This window comes from Accipiter gentilis, chromosome 2 (genome assembly GCF_929443795.1).
Source record: "Accipiter gentilis chromosome 2, bAccGen1.1, whole genome shotgun sequence".
Classification (NCBI taxonomy): domain Eukaryota; kingdom Metazoa; phylum Chordata; class Aves; order Accipitriformes; family Accipitridae; genus Astur; species Astur gentilis.
Genome location: NC_064881.1, coordinates 11,960,606 through 11,980,776, shown reverse-complemented (window position 1 = coordinate 11,980,776; position 20,171 = coordinate 11,960,606). Strand labels below are relative to the sequence as shown.

The following is a 20,171-nucleotide window of genomic DNA, read 5'->3' as shown; positions in this document are numbered from 1 at the left end:
CTTGCAAATCCTAAAGCCATAGATAAGAGTTATTCAGTGTTTGAATCACCAAATACTTTGAACACAAGCACCAAAACTGCTAACTAATAAGAGCTTCAGTACAACATAGTTAACACCCACTTTCAATGTTTGTAATATTACTGATCTCCCGTATTACACATTTGAGTTTTCTGGTGCAGTTTTTCTGAGGTGCTTTTATAGGCCATGCTAAGGAGTATTGGTTGCACTGCTCTCCACGCACTCTTTGGTGTGTCCTGAAAGATTCTGTTCTATCACTTCCAAAAAGATGTGAGTAAGGTCCCTGGGAAGATGTCAGAAAGGCTGAGTAGCTCCATCACTGCAAAGGTAATGAAAATATGTGTGCCTAATAGGATATCTATTATAGTTAAGTCTTAGTAACACGGTAGGATGGAAGCTGATATAGAGGAGGAACTGGAAGGGTGCCATTAAAATCAATGACAAGGATAGAACAAAATGAATTTTTATAAATACATACACACACACACACACATATCCATATAATCCCTATTAATGACCTTTACCTGGAAATTTGAACTCGTTAGCTTAGATGGATCTAGTTACAAAAGGCTGTAGCTGTCCTTCCCATGGCAGTTCCATGAGAGCACTAAACTGCAGATGACAAGTTTCTATTTGGTAAGGGAAACCCAGTGACAAAATACCATATGAGCCTTTTTTCTTGTGCTTAATATATAAACCAAGCATATAATTTCTGAATTCTTATAGCCATTAGTACCTGTAAATACATTAAGTAAGGAAAATGTTTATTATAATTATTTACTCCTATTCATTACAGGAATCACTGTATGAAATCACAGTGAACTATAAAGTCCTCCTTCTTTCTTGTATCTTTTATGCAAACATCCACATAAAAAAATACTTTACCATATTTGTTTTTCTTGTCACCAAGAGCATCAACTCTGGTATCTGGACTGAGGCAAATGAAGCCACGGGTGAGCCTGTTGTAAAACTGAAGTGTATTGCCTTTCTGAAATTTCCACTTTTCGGTAGCCCACTGGTTTTGTAAACAACAAGCAGAAAAGACTTATGAGAAGATGATACACAGGAATTTGACATACATGAGAACAACTGACCTGATTTCACTCAAAGCATAATTTGAATGGTTTAAATAAAAATTGAAAGGTACATTCTTACAGTTTCTTCTCTCTTGAGTTCTAGCTCTTGTCCTGTACAGATAAGAAACAAGTAATTAATTTACAGAGCATTCGCATTCCATTTGACGCCATTGCAATGAGGCTGGGTTCTCCTCCCCACCAATTTTCACTTACGTCCTGGAAATGTGCTGGCATCTGTCACAGTCAGTTCTCTAGCAATATTGCCATCATCCTGCCCCTGGTCCAGCCACCTAAAAACCAGAACCCACTTCAGTAATATAACCTTGACTGGCAACTCCCACAATACTGTATACATGGCACTTGCATACTGGTACTTGCTGTTCTATTTAATAAAGTCTCCAGGCTGACAAACAGCAATACAAAAATCCAGCTTTAGTGAAAAGAGATTGACCTTGGCAAAAATGGGTTGGTTTGTTCGTTCTTGATGAAACTTATAAATAAATGCTTTCCTGGACTGAGGTACAAGGGCCTAAGCCAATTATTACAAATCAGAGAACTCATATTGATCCCAGAACAATAACAAAAGGTGCAGTGGTCGTGATGTTTGCTCTTACTGTCTGCAAGAAGGCTACAGCAGGATGCAAATTGTTCCATGCCCTGAAAATCCCCATACAGGGAGGCAAATCCAACACTGGCAACACTTCTACCATGTCTGAACTATGCTTTTACAATGCCATCGGACCTGCCTCACATCTACTTATATAAGTTAAGTCTAACTCCATTTGAGTCAAAAGGATTCACGCACTGCGGGAGCAAGATCAGCAAGTATGGTGTAGGACTCTAACAGTAACTAGCACATACCCTGCATTTTTCTGCCTGAAATGGATTTGAACTCTCCCTAAATTATGTATGAAGCTAGCTAGCATTATAGATCTCTTCATAGCAGTTCATCTCATCTAGAATACAGAATCAAAATTAGGTCAGGCAAAGATGAGGTGCTGTATCTGATAGGCAGAAAGCCCTTACTCACACATAAATCAGTTTCACTGTGCACATTGCTCACTCCGAGCTGTCTCAGGCAGTTATTTATTCACTCACAGAAGTGAGAGGAGAAAATAGAATTGAGGTGCCACTGGCAAGCTGCAGCTAGATTCATACGTGACTGGACTTTACCATTCCTAATATTTGCGCTGATCTTTATCAATTATAATTTTTCCGTAAGGTGTTGAGAATTAATCAGGCATAGATAAAATTAGAAATGAGCTATAGAACAGAAGATTCAGAGCAGCAACATCTGCAAGGGAAAAGGCAGGGAAGTTAGGATTGCTTCGAATTATGTTGCAGCTCAGTGACAGGCTGCAAGGCAAATGAGAAAAAGAGTTGTGGTCAGGTAGCTGCGTTTGTGATAGCCTTTTCACAGGATCTTAAAGTCTGAACCTGAGCTCACTGAACCCCGAGTTTATCTCCACATTAACTTCAGTAAAGTAGAATCAGTCTGCTAGAGAGACAGCAACCCACTCTTCTGAAAAGCCTTGCATCACATGATGGGAGAATGGATGGACCTGCTGGTGTCAGATCCAAGGTGTTGGATATGGGAAATGTGTCAAAAAAACACATCTGGAATAGTTCGCAAGGCGCAAGAATGGAAAGTTCCTAGGCAGAGCTTTTTATTGCTTTTTCATTAGCTCAAATGCACCAGAGATTTGGGACAGGGACAATTCAGAGAGCTGTAAAAAGAGTCAGACTATTTCAGCTCACTTTTTAGGAAACACATATTTTCCTTGGTATTTCAGAAGAAAAACTATGAGGAATCACAAATCTATTAAAAATCTAAGCCAAATGAAAGACCACCAACCTGTGACAAAGAAAAGTATAATCCAAATCTGTTACAGGATCCTTGATTACAACTTTGTCCAGAAACCAGCCGTTTCCTTAGAATAAATAAATTGTTTTAAAAGTTACTTCATGAGAGGCAGATTTAGTGAAGTCTGACTTACTATGGCTTTCTCTCTTCTGCTGGAACTGCAAAATTTGCAGCTCCACTGCCAGGTTGCTAGAGTCCCAGCTGCCCTGATGGCTGGAGAGAAGACACTACCTGCTCCAGGTACTGTAGAGCTTGCTTATTGGCCTGCAAACCACTAGGTCCCTCCCTGGCTGTCATAGCCCTGCGTGCTGCACATCCCTCCTTCATTTAACTATGACACTTATTTGTTTTGCCAATCAAAATATCAAAAAGATTAGATAGCAGCTTACCATGGCTCAAAATAAATTGCTGTTTTACAATATTTAGGCTCAAGTTTGAAAAACAGGTCTTGTGACTGCAAGTAATTTGAATTTCACCATTAATTGGGTGTCTAATGACAAGACAGTGTAGCCAAAATTTCCAACTGCATCTTTACAGTGTAACTGATAATGCTAATCAACCTAAAATTATAATAGCCCATTTTACCTATAACGCAGACTGCACAAGACATATTCAAAGTCTCATCATGCAGATGCTCCCCTTCTTCACAGTTTTTCCATAGGGATTAGTAAAAAATGACAGAACAGTAGCCAATAGTGTCCTTAACACAATGGTTGAGAGTATAGTGAAAGTGAACACAAAATATTTGAAATTTGAGATAAATAAGGTAACTGTCACTTGAACAGTTTTCTTAGAAGCCTTTGTCTTCCAATTCTTAAATATTTTCATATATTCAGTTTTAGAAATATGTATTGTATTTCAAAGAAAAGGTTAATAACTTTGCAGGCAGTATTCAGGGACTATAGAGAGAGATTTCTGACCTGATCCAAGACCACTGTGTCCTATAACAATCTTGTACAAATGTCCAAGGTGCACAGCTTCAACAGCAAAGATGTCAGTCTGTAATCAATCAAGAAAATTTCAGTAAAATCTAAATTCTAAGAGAATTCTTCAGCCCTGGAATCCCAAAGACCCATAAACCCACAGAACTCTTCTGTCAAGATCATCCTTTGAAATACCAGACAACGATAAGGAGAGAACAAACCAAGAAGGACAGGTTTCCTGAAATAGAAGAAAAAAGTAAGCCTGATCACTTTGCTAATGGGAGTAGTTCCATTCAAATGAATGGGATCAGAGTCAGAAAAGAGAAACCTGCCAAAAGCTTAACTGGCTAAACAATTACAAATTACAGCAGATTTCAACATTAAAAATGCTGACATAAAATGTGAAGTTTCATTTTCTCCTCACTTATTAAATCAAATTTTTAGAAGAATCAAAAAAAGTACACAGCTTACCTATTTTATAAATGAAAATTCAGTCTTCCAAAAGCACTGGTATACCTTTAGAAAGTATTTTTGGCTTCATTATGGAATTTGGGGGAAACGTTGGAATGCAGTAATTATCTCTTTTCTAACTGCACCTTGCCTGGGATAACCACCCACTTGAGAGAGAAAAGCCAGCCAAACATATCAGAAAACGCCCCATCTCACTTACTTGTCCTTTTAAAAATTTCTTGGGTTTCTGTGATCTGAGCAGCTGTCTTGATCCTGTATCACCTTTTTCTCCATAGACAGAAATATAGACATCAGCCTCAGTTCCAGCATTCCACAATTCTCCTGTTGTCACATGCACTTCATAGACAGTCACTGACAATAAAAGGTGACAATCTTTCATATCACAAACACTATTATAGTTACAATAATATCTAGCTGTGAATGTGCCTGTAGAGTCCAAATACAGCTGTGTCAAGGACAGTTAGAGTATAGAACCTTAAAAATCCTAGTCAATATTAAGTAAAATAATGTACAAACTTGCTTTGGTGTTACACTTCTGTCTTTCATCCCAGACTGTCACTATGGGGAATGCAAATAGAATTGAACTTTAAATACACAATAGTATGTCATTGTCCTACAGCATCACCTTAAATCAGCATAAAGCTTGTCCTGGTTTCAGCTGGGATAGAGTTAACTGTCTTCCCAGTAGCTGGTATGGTGCCGTTTTGAGTTCAGTATGAGAAGAATGTTGATAACACACGGATGTTTGCAGTTGTTGCTCAGTAGTGTTTAGACTAAAGTCAAGGATTTTTCAGCTTCTCATGCCCAGCCAGCGAGAAAGCTGGAGGGGCACAAGAAGTTGGCACAGGACACAGCCAGGGCACCTGACCCAAGGTGGCCAACGGTGTATTCCATACCATGGGATGTCCCATCTAGTTTAGGAACTGGGGAGTGGGGGCGGGGAATCGCTGGCTTGGGGACCAATGGGGCGTTGATTGGTGGGTGGTGAGCAATTGCCCTGCACATCATTTGTACATTCCAATCCTTTTATTACTACTGTTGTCATTTTATTAGTGTTATCATTATTAGTTTCTTCTTTTCTGTTCTATTAAACCGTTCTTATCTCAACCCACAAGTTTTACTTCTTTTGCTGATTTTCTCCCCCATCCCACTGGGTGGGGGGGAAGTGAGTGAGCGGCTGCGTGGTGCTTAGGTGCTGGCTGGGGTTAAACCATGACAAGCTGAAAGGTAAATAACATAAATCCAAGATTAGCCTTACTGCAAGTGGTGAGATCAAAACTATAACAAGCAACAGGAGCCATTAATATTTTGAATGCACTGGTTAACCAAACGAGCAAAAATCTAGCCCCATTGTTTTAGTTTTCTAGGACCTCAGAACCCAGAAAGTTGCATTGTTTTATTATTTTACCGATTCATGCAATAGGATAGTATAGACTTCCTCTATTACATTACATAAGGAAATTCTTTAAAGGCTGTAAATTTGGGAGGAAAAACCTAGGACTCAAATTCAATAAACTGATTATTTAACAGAAATGGATAATGCAAATAAAATTAAATTTGAGTGAAAATCCAATGGAACTGGGATAAAGACTATGATACGTAAAAACATGTATCAATAGAAATGGTGGTCATTAAAATGCAGATGTAGGAACCCCATAACATCAGAATTAAGATAAAAGCATTCAGTTATAATCTTCATTAGAAACATGGGAACAACAAGGTTTATGCCAACATACAGTTACAATATTTTGTTAGACCAAGTGAGGTATGGAGAGAGTGAAAGGGGGAGAGCTCTTCTTCCAAATATAGGTTTCCTTGTGCTTCTCTGTCTTGCAAGTACAAAAGAGTTTCTGTACCATTGGGTCCAGAACAACATCAACATTATCACCATTCAATTTTCAGTTTCCACTTGAAATATGTTGTGAAGCTTGACTGTAATCCTCTGAAGGAGGTCGCTCCCACATCTCACTCTTCTGATGGACAAACACCTTCTTATAATAACCAGTGAAAATTTATTCATGATCAGTACATATCTGCAATTGCACTAAGTGGCCATTCAGTGTTTACAACTTTTCCCTTGATGCTTATTTTTTTTTATGATTATCTCACATTTATTTACATGGCATTTGTGTGCAGGTTACTATACAAGCTGTCTTTAAAGAATTCAGTTTGGGTAATGGTAACAATCTAGCTAAAACAGTAAGCACTCTGCACAGGTTATTTTAATATGCCCACACAGAACGCTAGTGCTAGTTTGCTTCTAGCATCAGACCTAACTCATTTTGAGATGATGACTGGGTAACTCTAAACTCCACTGAAGTATTGTACTGTAGACATATGCTATTAATAAATCCAGCATAGAGGCTTAAAATAGCCAACTTAAAAATTCAAGCAATTTTCACAATTTTTTTACACTTCTCTCTACCTCTCATAAGCCTAGGGATCATCCCAGCTTTATAATAAGTATTTATGAGTATTTACAATGCTAACAGCTTTTATCCTAGGAAACAGTGACTCTCTTAATGGAATGAAGCTGCATCAGAGGAAGTTCAGACTGGACATTAGGAAAAGGTTCTGCACTGAGAGGGTGGTCGGTCACTGGAACAGGCTCCCCAGGGAAGCGGTCACGGCACCAAGCCTGTCAGAGTTCAAGGAGTGTCTGGACAATGCCCGTAGTAACATGGTTTAGTTTTAGGTAGTCCTGCAAGGAGCAGGGGGTTGAACTTCATGATCCTTATAGGTCCCTTCCAACTTCAGCTATTCTATGATTCTTTCCTTCAGATGTTCCATGGAAAAGTGTGCAGAACAGAGATTAACAGAAGGAACTGTATTCTTTACATCTATTTTTGTCTACAAGTGTAGAACATTACATCTGTAAACAGAGCATTCTGAAATTAGAAAGTGTAAGGGTTAAGATTATTTACAAAATGTAATTCTTTCCCCTATGCTTATGAATATGAGAGATAGACCAAGGAGGTAAAACACCTATCTTTTTTCAGATCAGCTATTATTATTTGGACAAAAGCCAGCCACATTTAAGGCACCGAAGCATTCGACAATCTTTAGTTAGCAGCGTAGTCATGTACTATTTTTTTCTCAGAGTACACCTGGCTCAATACTCAAAATAGTTTTCATTTAGGAACTGTTAATTAATACTGTATTTTACCCACATCATTTACCATATCACCATCTGATCTATTTACGTCGCCAAATTTTTTCTTTACAGCACCCAAATGAACAGGTGCCTCATGAACAGACCATGGCAGAGGCAGAGAATTCATTTCTCCAGACCAACAGTCCCATGTCTAAGACCACAACAATCCTCTCTGTTCCTATCATTCCCTCCTTCATTATCTATTTTCTAGTTTCTGCAAGAGATACCGAAAAGCCGGTCGAAAGAAAAGCAAAGGTCCACCAGCCACCAAACACTGTGTAACTCTGATTTATCTCCAGCAAGTAGTTCATCATTACATAATTAAAGATTACGTCACAAAACATGAGCAGAAGGGGATAAAATTAGGGTGGCTGAGGATAAAAAGGCAAACAAATGGTGTTCAGTCCCTGAGCATTAGAGTCACAAAGTCTCTATGTAATACTTCTTAACAGTTTAATTCGGACATTTTTGCTTTGAAAAAGAAAGGCTGTTAAATCAGAAAGTGTTTCAGCCTTTTTTTATTCAGAAATTGTTTTTAAAGTGCCTCTCATCATCTCTGTTTCAGATTGAATGCAGACCTCTTCACTGTTCTGTTATCAAACTATCTGCACTGAAGTTAAAAGCTGTGTTCTCTTTTCACTGTCTCATGCAGAAATATGATATTGGCAAAAAGACACACAGCCTGTCTTTCAATTACTAAGTTGGAGATGAAACTGCCTTCTCCAAAGCCTTCAGCATGACCCCTCTTATACTGAAGCTGGCAGAAATGCACTAAATTTCTTTTCTTCCTCTCTTGTGTGAGGGAGAAATTGTTAACTACAAAATGCAGATTGTGATGATAGTTTAAGTATGCCGTTGTACTTTACAATGCACCAAGATTACCTAATAATAAAAATCTTGCATTGTATCTTTATCTCAGAAACAAGGAAACAAGCTACTTGGAAAGAAAAGCCTGGAAACTATAGAAGATGGGTAAGGTCAGTGTCGCAGAATACTACTCAAGAGAACATCTGGGGACGAACAAATACAGCAAGTAGGGGATTGGAGCATATTCAATCTAACATGTTTAAGGATCATTAATTAACGTTTATTTAAAGGGAGGGGGATTGTTTGGGTTTTATACCAATGTGCTTGTATGTCCCCCTACTCTAGTAATACTAAAGTCTTCTGACCAAAGAGACTAAGCCTATGAGGAAGCAGGCTGACTGCCTCTGAGGCTTTTCATGTCCTCAAGGGTATGAAGATTATAACCACTCAAGATCAAAAATCATTGCGGTTAGGGCTGGCCAGCCTCTCTCTACAGCATTTTATGAGCCATTTACAGCTGCTAACTACATCACTGGAGGAAATCTCTCCTGCTATTCTTTGTCTCTTGAAGACATATTAATGAGGCACAAACCTGTTTTTCTGCTCTTTTCAGGCGCTTAATCTCAGTGCTTAGTCATCATAGATAGGCATAAATATAGCTCCAGGCCACTCAGCTCTTTATTACGAGGAGAGTGACTATCCCATGGTACGTTTCCCCATATCCATGGGCCATGTTCTGGACTTCTGCCCCTCAATTTCGTTTATATCTTCTTCCTCTAGCCTGCACCCTCAACATCTGTTACCAATGAAATGCCTGTTACCGTTTCTATTTCGCAAGATCAACACAAAGTCCCATAAGCATAACACCAAGCATTGCCATAGTATTAAACATTCTGAAAAAGGGGTTCTGTAGTTTTTAGAAAACTTTGAATTGAAGTTTCTCTCATCTCATTAATCTTGTCCTCTGCAGTTGATAGAGGGGAGCGGAGGGGAAGGGAAGCATGGAATCTGTCCCAGGTGGATCTTACTCTAGTGAAAGCTCAGCATAAGTAATACTGGCGGTGTTATGACTTTTCCCCCTCTGTCATCACAGCCTGCAGGATGGCAATCTGCCCCAGCATTCTTGCTCCCTCACCCACACCTCTCCTAGGATCTTGCTATGCCCTTGTACTTTCCTTAGGCCAGAAAAGAACAATGCCATTTGGAGAGAAGTGCAAGCACAGACCTTCCACCCCCTTCCCATTGCTGAAGCAGAGAGACTATATAACAACAACAACCAGCATGGGTGACAGGAATTGGCATGGTAGAGCAGAACATTAAAACAGTATAACATCAGCAACACCCAATAATTTTTGTATTGTTTGGCATCATTCACCTTTAAAATTACAATACAATCTTTAAGTGTGTAATGGAGCTTTAAGATTTATAGCCTTCTGAAATATTGTTAAAGTTTTGTTCCACACCCATAAATTGAAAGTATTCTGGAAGCCTGTCTCAGCCACTTACAAGAAAGAAACTAAAAGAGCAGCTACAACAATCATACTGGAGCTATAATCCTCAGTTATTGAAAATGGAGTTTGCCATCTGACTTATGTATGATAGCTTCATGGTAGTTATGCATATGTGAGGTGTCTTTACTATTCCCTGTATTTTAAAGTAAACACAAATGCTGAAAATTTTACCAAAGAAGGAGTCTTTTTGAAGGACCTGTGAAATTCAAAGCATTAAAGACTCCCCCATCTCCTTTCCAGGAATTCTTAACCTTTTACCTGAGCACGCCCAGTAACCACAGGAAAACAACACAGAAAAAGTGTTGTAGCAGCCAAAAAGTAATAGAGAGCCTGATGGAAAACAACGAACTCGGCTCTCTCAGCATCAGTCTGTGGCCTGACTTAGCTGATCTGGTATTGTGCTTACCTGGAAGAATAGGCTGACCCTGCTGTAAAACAGGAAGCTCCACAGAGATTTCCCCATCAGCCCGGTCCCAGGCCAGCCATCGATGTGCAGGGAAAGAAAACTGCTCCCCTGAGAACAGGTTCAGCAACTGCACCTAAACAGCACCAAGAATTGCAATTTAAGTTGCTGATCTCAGTCCAGATCAAACAGAATATGAAGTGTGTGGGATGCTGTTGAAATCTGTGCAGGTGGAGCTCTGTGGCACGATCACAAAACCATGGGTTTGGGGCATGTCTGCTTCCCAGACACAACTGTCCTCAATCCAACTTTTCACTCGGATTCGAAAGTGCAGGGCAGAGTAACTCAAGTGCAGCCAAGAGACAGGGTTTAGCAGCTCAGGCGCAATCCCACAAAATATAGCCATGTTGTTCCAGCTGGTATATCCACGTGGGCTGGCACTAGGTGGCATGGCTTACCAAACACAGAAGTTCTCACTGGGAAGTTTGGCAATGCTTGCAGCTATAGTCCTTTACCTTATTTTCTTATCAGAACAGGAATTAAAGAAAAGAACAGGGTTTGATTCTTCAGCACTGCTTGTGACATACATAAACCATGAAAGTGCTAGCCCCAACACCAGTCTGCCCCACACGATTTTCTTCCATGCCCAACTTCTAGCATATAGCAGAAAAAGGACCATATGCACACCAGCTGAAGAAGGGAAGGAGCTCTAGTTATTTTGTACTTCAAAGTATTCTTTAGTAAGCACCTCAGAGGCTGCTGTATATTAGAATAGTCCCTAATTATGCTAATTTATACTACTAGCCACACTAGATTTTGAACCAACAGAGAGAAGCAAAGACACTTTTACCTGTAATTGCACCCCTCCTCTGTGCTTTGCAGAATCTAATCTCCTTAATTAGAATATTGAACAAATTCAGAAATACTGGAAACACTTTTATCACATTTACTGCTTGAATACTAAACTTTAAAGAAAGAGCTTTATCTTGTCTGAAACACCTGGCACATCTTGACCTGTCAACATCTACTGAGGGATCTCGAAAAGGGAACTTTGAGCTAGCGAAGCAGCACTTTGTGGTCATTTGCAGGCCCGATACCATCTCAGTACAGACACAGCCGCAGAAATCATGGGATACTGATGGAGGACTAGCATGCCTAACTACCAGAAAAGCTCTGCAGTTGTAAAGCACCCTCTCTTCATTTCAGATCTTCCAGAAAAATGTAGGTTCCCCAAGGAGCAATGATAATAAGTGTTGGACCAACTCTCTGTAGGTTGTTTCTCTTCTATGAAGTCTAGAAATCAGTGGCTATACTCCTTTGGCTCCCTGCAACACAAAAAACTAGGTTGCTTATAAAGTGTGTTTGGTTGAATGTATTTCTTTTCTTTGACTTTGTGCCCAAAGTTGCAAAGAGCAAATGACCTAACCCTGGCTGATGAATCGCTGCCTAAAAACTGTGCCTGATCGACTCAGAATTGGTAAGGAGAAAAAACAAAATTTGTAAGCCAAGAATCAATGGAACACACTGAAGCGTTGAATCCTTCTTTTAAAATTTTACTGTTGATTTCATTAAATATATACTACCTGGGAAGTGAAAAGGGGAATAACAACATCTCATTTTTTCTTTCCCTTTTTTGTCAGGCTTCTTTAAGCTCTCAATTTAAACGGGTGTGTATTATACAAAGCAGGCAGTGCAGCCTCTATTCACAGAGGGTGCTGTACAACAAACTCGCAAAGGTGCATTTGTTGAGTCAGATTTTATCACAACCAAAACTTCTAATACCAAGATTAAGCATATAAATGAACCTTTTCTATAAGAGAAAACCCACTGTTTTCTTCTAGTTTCTTAACTCTGATACACTTTAGAAATTGCTGGTAACCTGTCCCTCTGTCTCACAGGACAAAGCTATGAGGTATTTTTCACCCTTTCACTGTTTCCACACACACAATTATGAAAAGAAAAATAACAAGGAACAGAAGAAATAAAGATCTTAAATGGTATTCTGACTCCAGCATTCCCCAAAACACAGCACAGCTGGAAAACAAATACCTAGGCTTTATAATCAGGCAATCCTCACCTGAATTTAGATATAATCCCATAATTGTAGCTTGAAACCTCTTAGATGGAGTGATACTATCAGTGACACAATATTTCAATGTAGACATGCATTGGCTAGAGGTATGAACTCACAGGATCTTGCCTAAATTTCAGTTAACACTGCCCAGACCTTACTTAGTCTTCTTTCTGAGTCTCAGTCCCAGATGAAAACAACTAGTTAAAGCATCAAATAGCCACAGAGTTTGAACATTGATCAGTGAATATTTAACTTCAGTGGACACTTTGCATTAGATAGATCTAGATTTACCCTGAAGTACGATTCTAACAATGAGTTTACCAGTAGCTTCTAAAGCCCTTCATAAACTGCTGTCTCTTAACTGAAGGATAAGAAACTCTGGCCCAGAGGGAAGTGTTTCAGGCGTGCATTGCATATCATTGGCACACATAGCACATCACCGATGTTAAGCATAAAAGCCAGATCCTTTCATTCCCAGTCCAGAAACCTATATACTTGGCAAACCTATATATTATGCTTCACGACTGAGGCTTGAACTAGCTGATTCTCTTTGCTTTATTATCTTTGCTTTACCTCCATCAAGACCTTTTTTAAATAAAGAGGGAAAAGAACCTGTTATTGTCTTTTTTCTCCTCAGAGAAACAGAACTAGAAACATTTGCAACGTAGCTCTGGTGCTGCGCAAAAGGACTCAGTGTCAGCCGTAGATTTGAGGAGGACTTGGCTAGAGTGAGCTCAATGACTTTCTGGGTTTTGGCAAACTCTAGACACTGTACCATACAAAGACTGTAGAAGACTCAGACTACAGCAGCCAGCTCAAGCAGTCTCTCTTGCTGCCCAGCCATACGTTTTTAAAGAAACAATGTACAGCTCTCACTAAACTGCAAACAAACAGCCAAGACATACCATCATAAGCCGCCTTTAATTCCACACAAAAACACTTCTTCATAAATAATCTCCTAAATGAAGCTGCAAGTACTTGATGAGGCTAATATACTTATCCCAGAGATTTTTTCTGACTCGTATTTTGACTCATTGACATAGTGATAGCTGATACCCTTTTGGAAAGATAAAATTCTTTCTCACTGCTTTTACCTCTTCACAGTGCCAGGCAGGGGAGTTTCCTGCATTCGTATGTCCTATACGTATTTTGTAGAGATGTCCTATGTTTCCAGTATTAACCTGTAAAAGAAACACAACTGATGAAACACAGAACATTCGTTAAAAGGAAAAGACATGCAACAGAAATTCATTTAGTAACTGCCAGGTGACATTTTTGTTTAGAAGAATTAAATATTCTGATACTTAAACAAGTGATACCAAAATATTTTGCTCCAGATAATCATTAGAAGCTTGGCTCTTTTAAAGGACAACCCTCAAAAAACACCTGTTGGTCTGCCAACCCCATTTAAATGGCTTCAGGATGCTGCTGTAGCTATTTTGCTCCCCACTGAACATTGGCCTCAGTGGGAGATGAATACAGACTGAATGCATGACTAAAACCCAAAAGTGTCTTGACCCTAAAACCTGGCTCAGCTTAGCATCTCACCTTTCGTCCCTGCTACGAAATTATTTCTGTCTCCCAATCACCTCCCATATACCTCTGAGTTTCACCTCCCACATACGTAGAGTACCTCCAGGAGGGTATGTCTTGCAATTTTGGAAACAATTGTATTCAGCTGTGATGCTTCTTTTTTACAAGTCATTTCAATTAAATCAAATTGAAAAGCTGTATTTGAAAGATTAGCTCTTGGGCAGGCTGGATGAGTGTGTCCAGTACAGATAACAAGGTGCTGAGGGAATAACTTTGTGTGAAGGTTACTCAAACAACTAGTTGTGAACTTAAGTATAGAAATAGAAAGCTTATCTTCAAGGAACTGGAAACACACCATGAGTGTCTTCCCTCCTTGCTGTATCATTTTTTTTCTTATTATGTAGGCTTGATTTGCTGCCCTTCTGTTGTTTCCTGTAGAATTTGATTTTCATGTTTTCAGTTACAGTGTAGAGGTGGGTGTGAACCGAGTTCCCTGTACCATGAACTTCCCCAAACTCAGTGTTGTAAACAATAAAGAGACAGAGCAGCAAGGACAGACCAGAGTTAACTGAGATCTAGCATACAGCACAAGCAGAGAGGCTTTTCTCTTTCTATACATTTCCGAGTAGGCACTCCTTAATTGCATTCAGTGCTATGGATACTCACCTAAAAGGAGAATCCTAGGTCCCAATCCAGGGCCTGCTTCCTTATTTTGCATTTAAAAGTCATTGGAGGTGAAATTAATTGCAATAATGGAATTAGGAAACAAAGCCAACAACATCTATTGTGAAGAAGGTATTTTTATCTGTCAGGTACCCAGTTACTTACTTTACCTACTCCTTTCAATCCTATAGTTGGATTTTTTTGATATCACAGATGGAAAATGGCATACTACTATCAGAGGTGCTGGATTCTTCTGAGAAACTCCATCAGGTTGAAGAGGGCTAAGGATCGCATTTCCTACATCCCAAGCAGCTACAAGGCTGTTGTGAAAAAGGTGAGCTCTTCATCAATGTTGCCATTAAACATCTTCTCTCAGAAGACGACTTGCTATGCTGGCTGCTAACAATGGAAGCACCTGTTTGTTATATGGCCCTATAGCTGACACCTGCTACAGGCACTCACTGACAATCCCAGATACATACTCAAGCTATGCAGCTTTTGATAAGAGACCTATTCTGGCTCACTTAAATCACCATGCCACAAGACTGATTGGGGAGAAATTTGCTTGTGTAACTGGAAGCAGAAGCAGCTTCAGCTAGACAGACTTTATTACAAGTATAAAAATTACCATTATTTAAATAAAGCAGCAGGTATTTGACAAAGTTAAAAATTTACTCCATATCTTAATTCTTCACTTCCTCATTTCATTTTTAATATTGTAGCCCCATTTCAAATTTAAGAACTAAACAAGTATCCCTTGTCCTGTATTTCTCCATATTTTCTTGGGCACTATGTAAACTAACGAGTAGTTCTTAAACAGACAAGAAATATGTTGGATCAAATCACCTTTGGATAGGTGAGTGGGAAAGGATACTATTTAGTTCTATATTGAAGTCCTGTTTCTTGTTTCCAGATATGTACCATACAAAAAACCTGTCTTTCCATCACATGGATTTTGAAATGTCATGCAATCTGCCAGGATACAAGAGGGCAACACAATGAATATATATTACTTACTGTGAAGATGTCTTCATTGCCTCTCTGAAATAATTTCCCCTCCTCTCCATCAAGAAAAATAGGCCCTGAACTGCTGTGATCCCCATACAATGTAATATAAACCTTTGAGCTTGTTCCTGCAGATGGCATATCACTGGTGAGGACTGACACCTTCCATTTCCTAGCTATCAAAAGATAAAAAGACTCACTGAATTACTTAGACTCAAGATTCTTAAGCAAAATGCATTTCAGTAATCAAAATTCTAAATAATACCATGCCAATGAATATAGAAATACGTATTTCACAAAATTACCTCAGGTAAATATTGAGTTTGCTATGTTGGGCATGCAAAAATCAAGAAATGTCAGGTTGCATTCAGATCTTTTGCTCTGCGTATGCCATATGACGAAAGCAAATTTGCATGAACGTAGATCACTTTTCAAACACAGTTTTGAAATATTGTATTAAGTTGTATTAAATATGGCTTTCTGTTTACTTAGGATATATTAGCTCTGCCCGGTGCAGTGCTGCGTAATGACAGCCATGCAGGCTCTCAGCAAGCTAGCTCTGAAATTACAAACTCATCACTTCAGGCATTAGGGTCTCTCAAAGCAAATTAGCTCTGCTGAAAGAGACATCTTTAGGAAAGGATCTGTATCTCTGCAAAGGTGTGATGGGTTATGCAGATGTAACAGCTTGTTTGGAATCCACTGAAGGATTATCAACATATGCTTGCATTGCAGTGTTGGCATTATACCCTGAGATACCAATACTCTTTTCGTGGTTAAATTTCATAATTATCAGGAACAAGTATATGGATTTAGGCTTTGGTTTAGTGGAAGCTGAGTATCAATGGCATGGAATTAAGGGAAATGGTATCACTGGGGGCTGGCTGATAGCAGGAAGGAATATTAAGAAGACACCCTCGCTCCCAATGTTCCAAATTAGCTGATACCCATTTCAAATAGTATACATTTAAGCACCTCCCAAGCTTGCTAAGATCATTTTGCACCACTGATTAATATCACTGTTTCTTAAAAGAGAACTTCCTTTAAAGTACAGCAGCAGTAATAAAGGGCCTTACAGACTACAGAAGCCCCCTATCATCTAATGACTCATCTACGCTACACATTTTACCTGTATTACTGACTTTTCCCTCCATCACAGTATCTTTGATCCTGTCTGCTCTGGCTAAAACACTAAGAAATAACAGCAATGCTGAGTGAGCTCATAATGATACGATGAATTCTGTGTTAATTGACTATTTGAGATCCTTATTTTGATACTATTTGAGATCCGTGTGCCTTGAAACCCAGGCAATAAGCTATCCTGCAGTTCTGTTGTAAGGTTCAGCAAAACCACTTTTGTTTTGAGTGTCACTCGGTATTTTCAGTGCTAGCTATGGGCATTTTCTTATAGGAGTCAGTGGACATTGATCATGATACATACACAGAATTATGGTGGAACCGAATGTTATTTGAGGACTAGTGAAACCAATGAATTGAGGAATTTGCATTTAGTTTTCTGTGGCATTCTGGAAAAAAAAAGGTAGGATTAATATTTTTACTTGCTCGTGTTTGGCCATGTCCAAAAAGAAAAGGTATTTAAAAAATTCATAATTAGGCTGACCTAGGCACAGGACATGTCACTATCTTTGTATCTAGGAAATAAATGAGTTGAGAATATGTCCTCCATACCACTTAGCAGTTATATTTGAATAATTAATACTGCTTTTAATAAAAGGCAGAAAACAAGGCACAGTAAAGGCACATTATGAAATCTAACATATTAATGAGACCTGATGGTAGAATCTATAAGTCTTGTTTGTATCTTGCTATAACCACTGTGCTATACCTATTGGGGAAATTTTTACTTCCATGTGGCCATTGTGCTTTGTGTGTAAAATACACATTCCTTGGGAAATCCAATATTGTAGAATCAGTAACTATTAAAATAGATATTCTCTCGCATACTTGAGGGGAGAGACAGGGAGACACTAACATAATGCTTGATTCATCTTTGAGGACAAACCTCAAGACATTGAAATTCCACAGTAGTGTTCTGAAATTTACTTATTTGTTTGAAAAATGCCTGTAGGTCCATATCCTGAGTAGAAAATGTGAAATTTTAAAAGACAGAGACAGAACCTGAGACAAGTTATATTGTTTAATAGCAGGCATCTAAAATACTTTATTATCATGAGAAATTTGGACTATACACCACTACTCAATTTTAAAGAGATACTGTTAAAGCAGCACTTTTCTGCAGCTGCTGTGAATGTGCAGCTATAGTACCAAGCTTCCTAAGCAATTATATTGTCATTATTAAATAATAAATTGCCAAACAACTACACTTACCAACAGGTTAAACTTCATCATTACAAGAATTGTTATAGACTGAACAAATTAAATTGAAAGAATAGGGGAAAAATAATAACTGTGAGACCTGAGGAGGAGAAATAACTGGCAGAATCACATTTTCTGACAACAGAGCAGTGTGACCCTTCTCAAAAGTTGTAGTAATCTGCTTTTTCCACAGCTGAAGTTAGCTTGCTGTTTCTGTTACGAAGGGGGTTCTGTACATTATCCAAAGCAGTGCCTACTCCAAATTTCTGTGAGCCTTGACGGACGACAGGTGACCATATAATCCTCCATGTTAATCTAAGTTATAACTGAGAAACTAGCATATGTATAAAACATCTAAGTCACTCTATGTGGGTGTACCTAACCTCTTGTCTTAATTTATTTTATTAAGGTAAGAAAACTGCATTAAATACTCCTAATTCTTACAGTGGATTAACATGGTAATTAGACTAATGATATTGATAACATCAGTGCTATAAAAGTCAAGTAACTTGTTTAATAGTGATAAACAATTAAATGGTCTTGCTTTCTTCTGACACCCTTAGAAGATAAATACGCTTCATGCATTTCAGAAATTAAAATCAATAAACGATACCAAAGCATTGCTTCTATACATTCAAATTGAGGATCCTAACACTTCTGAGAAATCAGTCATTTCTCATTAGTTTTTATGTTATATACACTTTTAGATATGCAAAACCATGTCATCCAGCTTTCTATACATCACACGAGAAATAGTAGTGATTACTATAGATTACTGCATGCAGTGGCTTCTTCTCCAATACACTGTTTTCAGTCTCCTGGAGCCTTTCCAGTTAATAGTTTTCAGTCTTTACCTTTAGTCATATGTGAATATTCACTACAAAGTCAGTAGAAGATCTGTTTGACCATTTTTTTCAGGTCAAGGATAGTAAAGATTACCAATAAATTCTCTACTATGTAACTGTTTTGTATATAAGCCTGTCATGCACTGGCAGTGACATCTGTTTGAAAATTTAATTGTGAGATATTGCTGAAAGAAAAAAAAAGAAAAAAACCCAGAAAATAGTGTATTTAGATGAAATGCTAATCTTGACTCTTATTGAATAAGATTTTTGTACGATTAATATTTTTTAAATCCCTCAGTATTTATAATGGTTCACAGTAAAATTAGTCCAGAATGTCTTCAATTTAAAATGAGCAAATTTTCAAAACTAAAGGAAGATGTTAATGAAGTCAATAGAACTGAAAAGCAAGGTATAGCAAAGGAAAATTAATGAAAAAGGTTATTTAACCATACACATTAAAAGAGAATAAGCAAAGATGACTATGTACACTATGTGCTGAATTTGAGAACACTAAGTATGCCTTTACAATAAAGTGAAAACTGCCTTTTTTTTTTTTTTTTTTTATTAGACAAGAACAGTGACATACAGTGATTGGGAAGTGTCAGCATTGTTGACAAGAATGGGCTATGGAATGGGAAACTTAAAATGGCAGATCAGAATGGGATGATGAGTGCACTGAGAGACTAAACCCCATGTATCTCACACCAAAGCAATACCAGGTATTGTTTTTGAACAAATTTTAAATGAATAGACAGTTATATCCAGATATATACAGCTAAGCAGAAAAAAGATTACCAGCATCAGTTTAATGTAGATACATGGCACAAGGTATCCAGACTTGCATTGTTCAAGTACCTGATCTCCTCCATGATGAAGAGAATTCATTTATGTAGACAAGGAAACTACAGTAGCTCTAATCTATCCCAGCATTATATCAGAAATTAGTAGCTAAAATGGAGAAGTGGATTAGTGCAAGACTGTAGAGTAAGAAAATAACTAGCTAAATGGGAAATTACAAGTTTGTGCAGAAATTAGAAGTATTAATTTATAGGGATACTAGTAAGTTTCTCAGGAAACAGTGTTGGAATTCATCTGGATTTCATATTTTCTTCAATATACTGTACAAAGTAGGTAATTTCTGTAACAATCTCTAAGAATTGTCAAAGTATAAGAGTATCAGAAAATCCATAGTAGTAGAAAAGGGATAATATGTAACAGCATAAAGTTCAAGGAAATGCATTTTAAAAATACTACCAAAACTTAATGCTATGAACAGGTAATTTATCACTTAAAAAAAAATAGAGGAGTGAGTCATCGATGTGACTGTAAGTTGCACCAGGAGAGAGATCTCTATGTAGAGACATTTTACTGTCAGTGTCCCAGAGTTCAGAGAGACAACCTTCCAAATACTGCATAAAGTTCTGGTAACCATATTCAAAAAAAGATTTATTGAAAAGGTCCTGAGAAAGACAACCATGATGATTAGA

At 38.2% G+C, this 20,171-nt stretch overlaps 1 protein-coding gene across 1 annotated transcript in view; it reads right to left on the bottom strand.

The window, feature by feature from the left end:
• Positions 1-20,171, bottom strand: part of RP1 (RP1 axonemal microtubule associated) — a 186,985-nt gene that overhangs the window by 149,419 nt on the left and 17,395 nt on the right. Inside the window, exons 6-14 of the mRNA XM_049828448.1 lie at positions 15,515-15,674; positions 13,396-13,482; positions 10,231-10,363; positions 4,552-4,703; positions 3,879-3,957; positions 2,950-3,025; positions 1,308-1,384; positions 1,174-1,205; positions 904-1,033 (exon numbers count right to left, since the gene is read on the bottom strand). Of these exons, the coding sequence (XP_049684405.1) occupies positions 904-1,033; positions 1,174-1,205; positions 1,308-1,384; positions 2,950-3,025; positions 3,879-3,957; positions 4,552-4,703; positions 10,231-10,363; positions 13,396-13,482; positions 15,515-15,674 (926 nt within the window). The remainder of the gene's footprint in view (positions 1-903; positions 1,034-1,173; positions 1,206-1,307; positions 1,385-2,949; positions 3,026-3,878; positions 3,958-4,551; positions 4,704-10,230; positions 10,364-13,395; positions 13,483-15,514; positions 15,675-20,171) is intronic.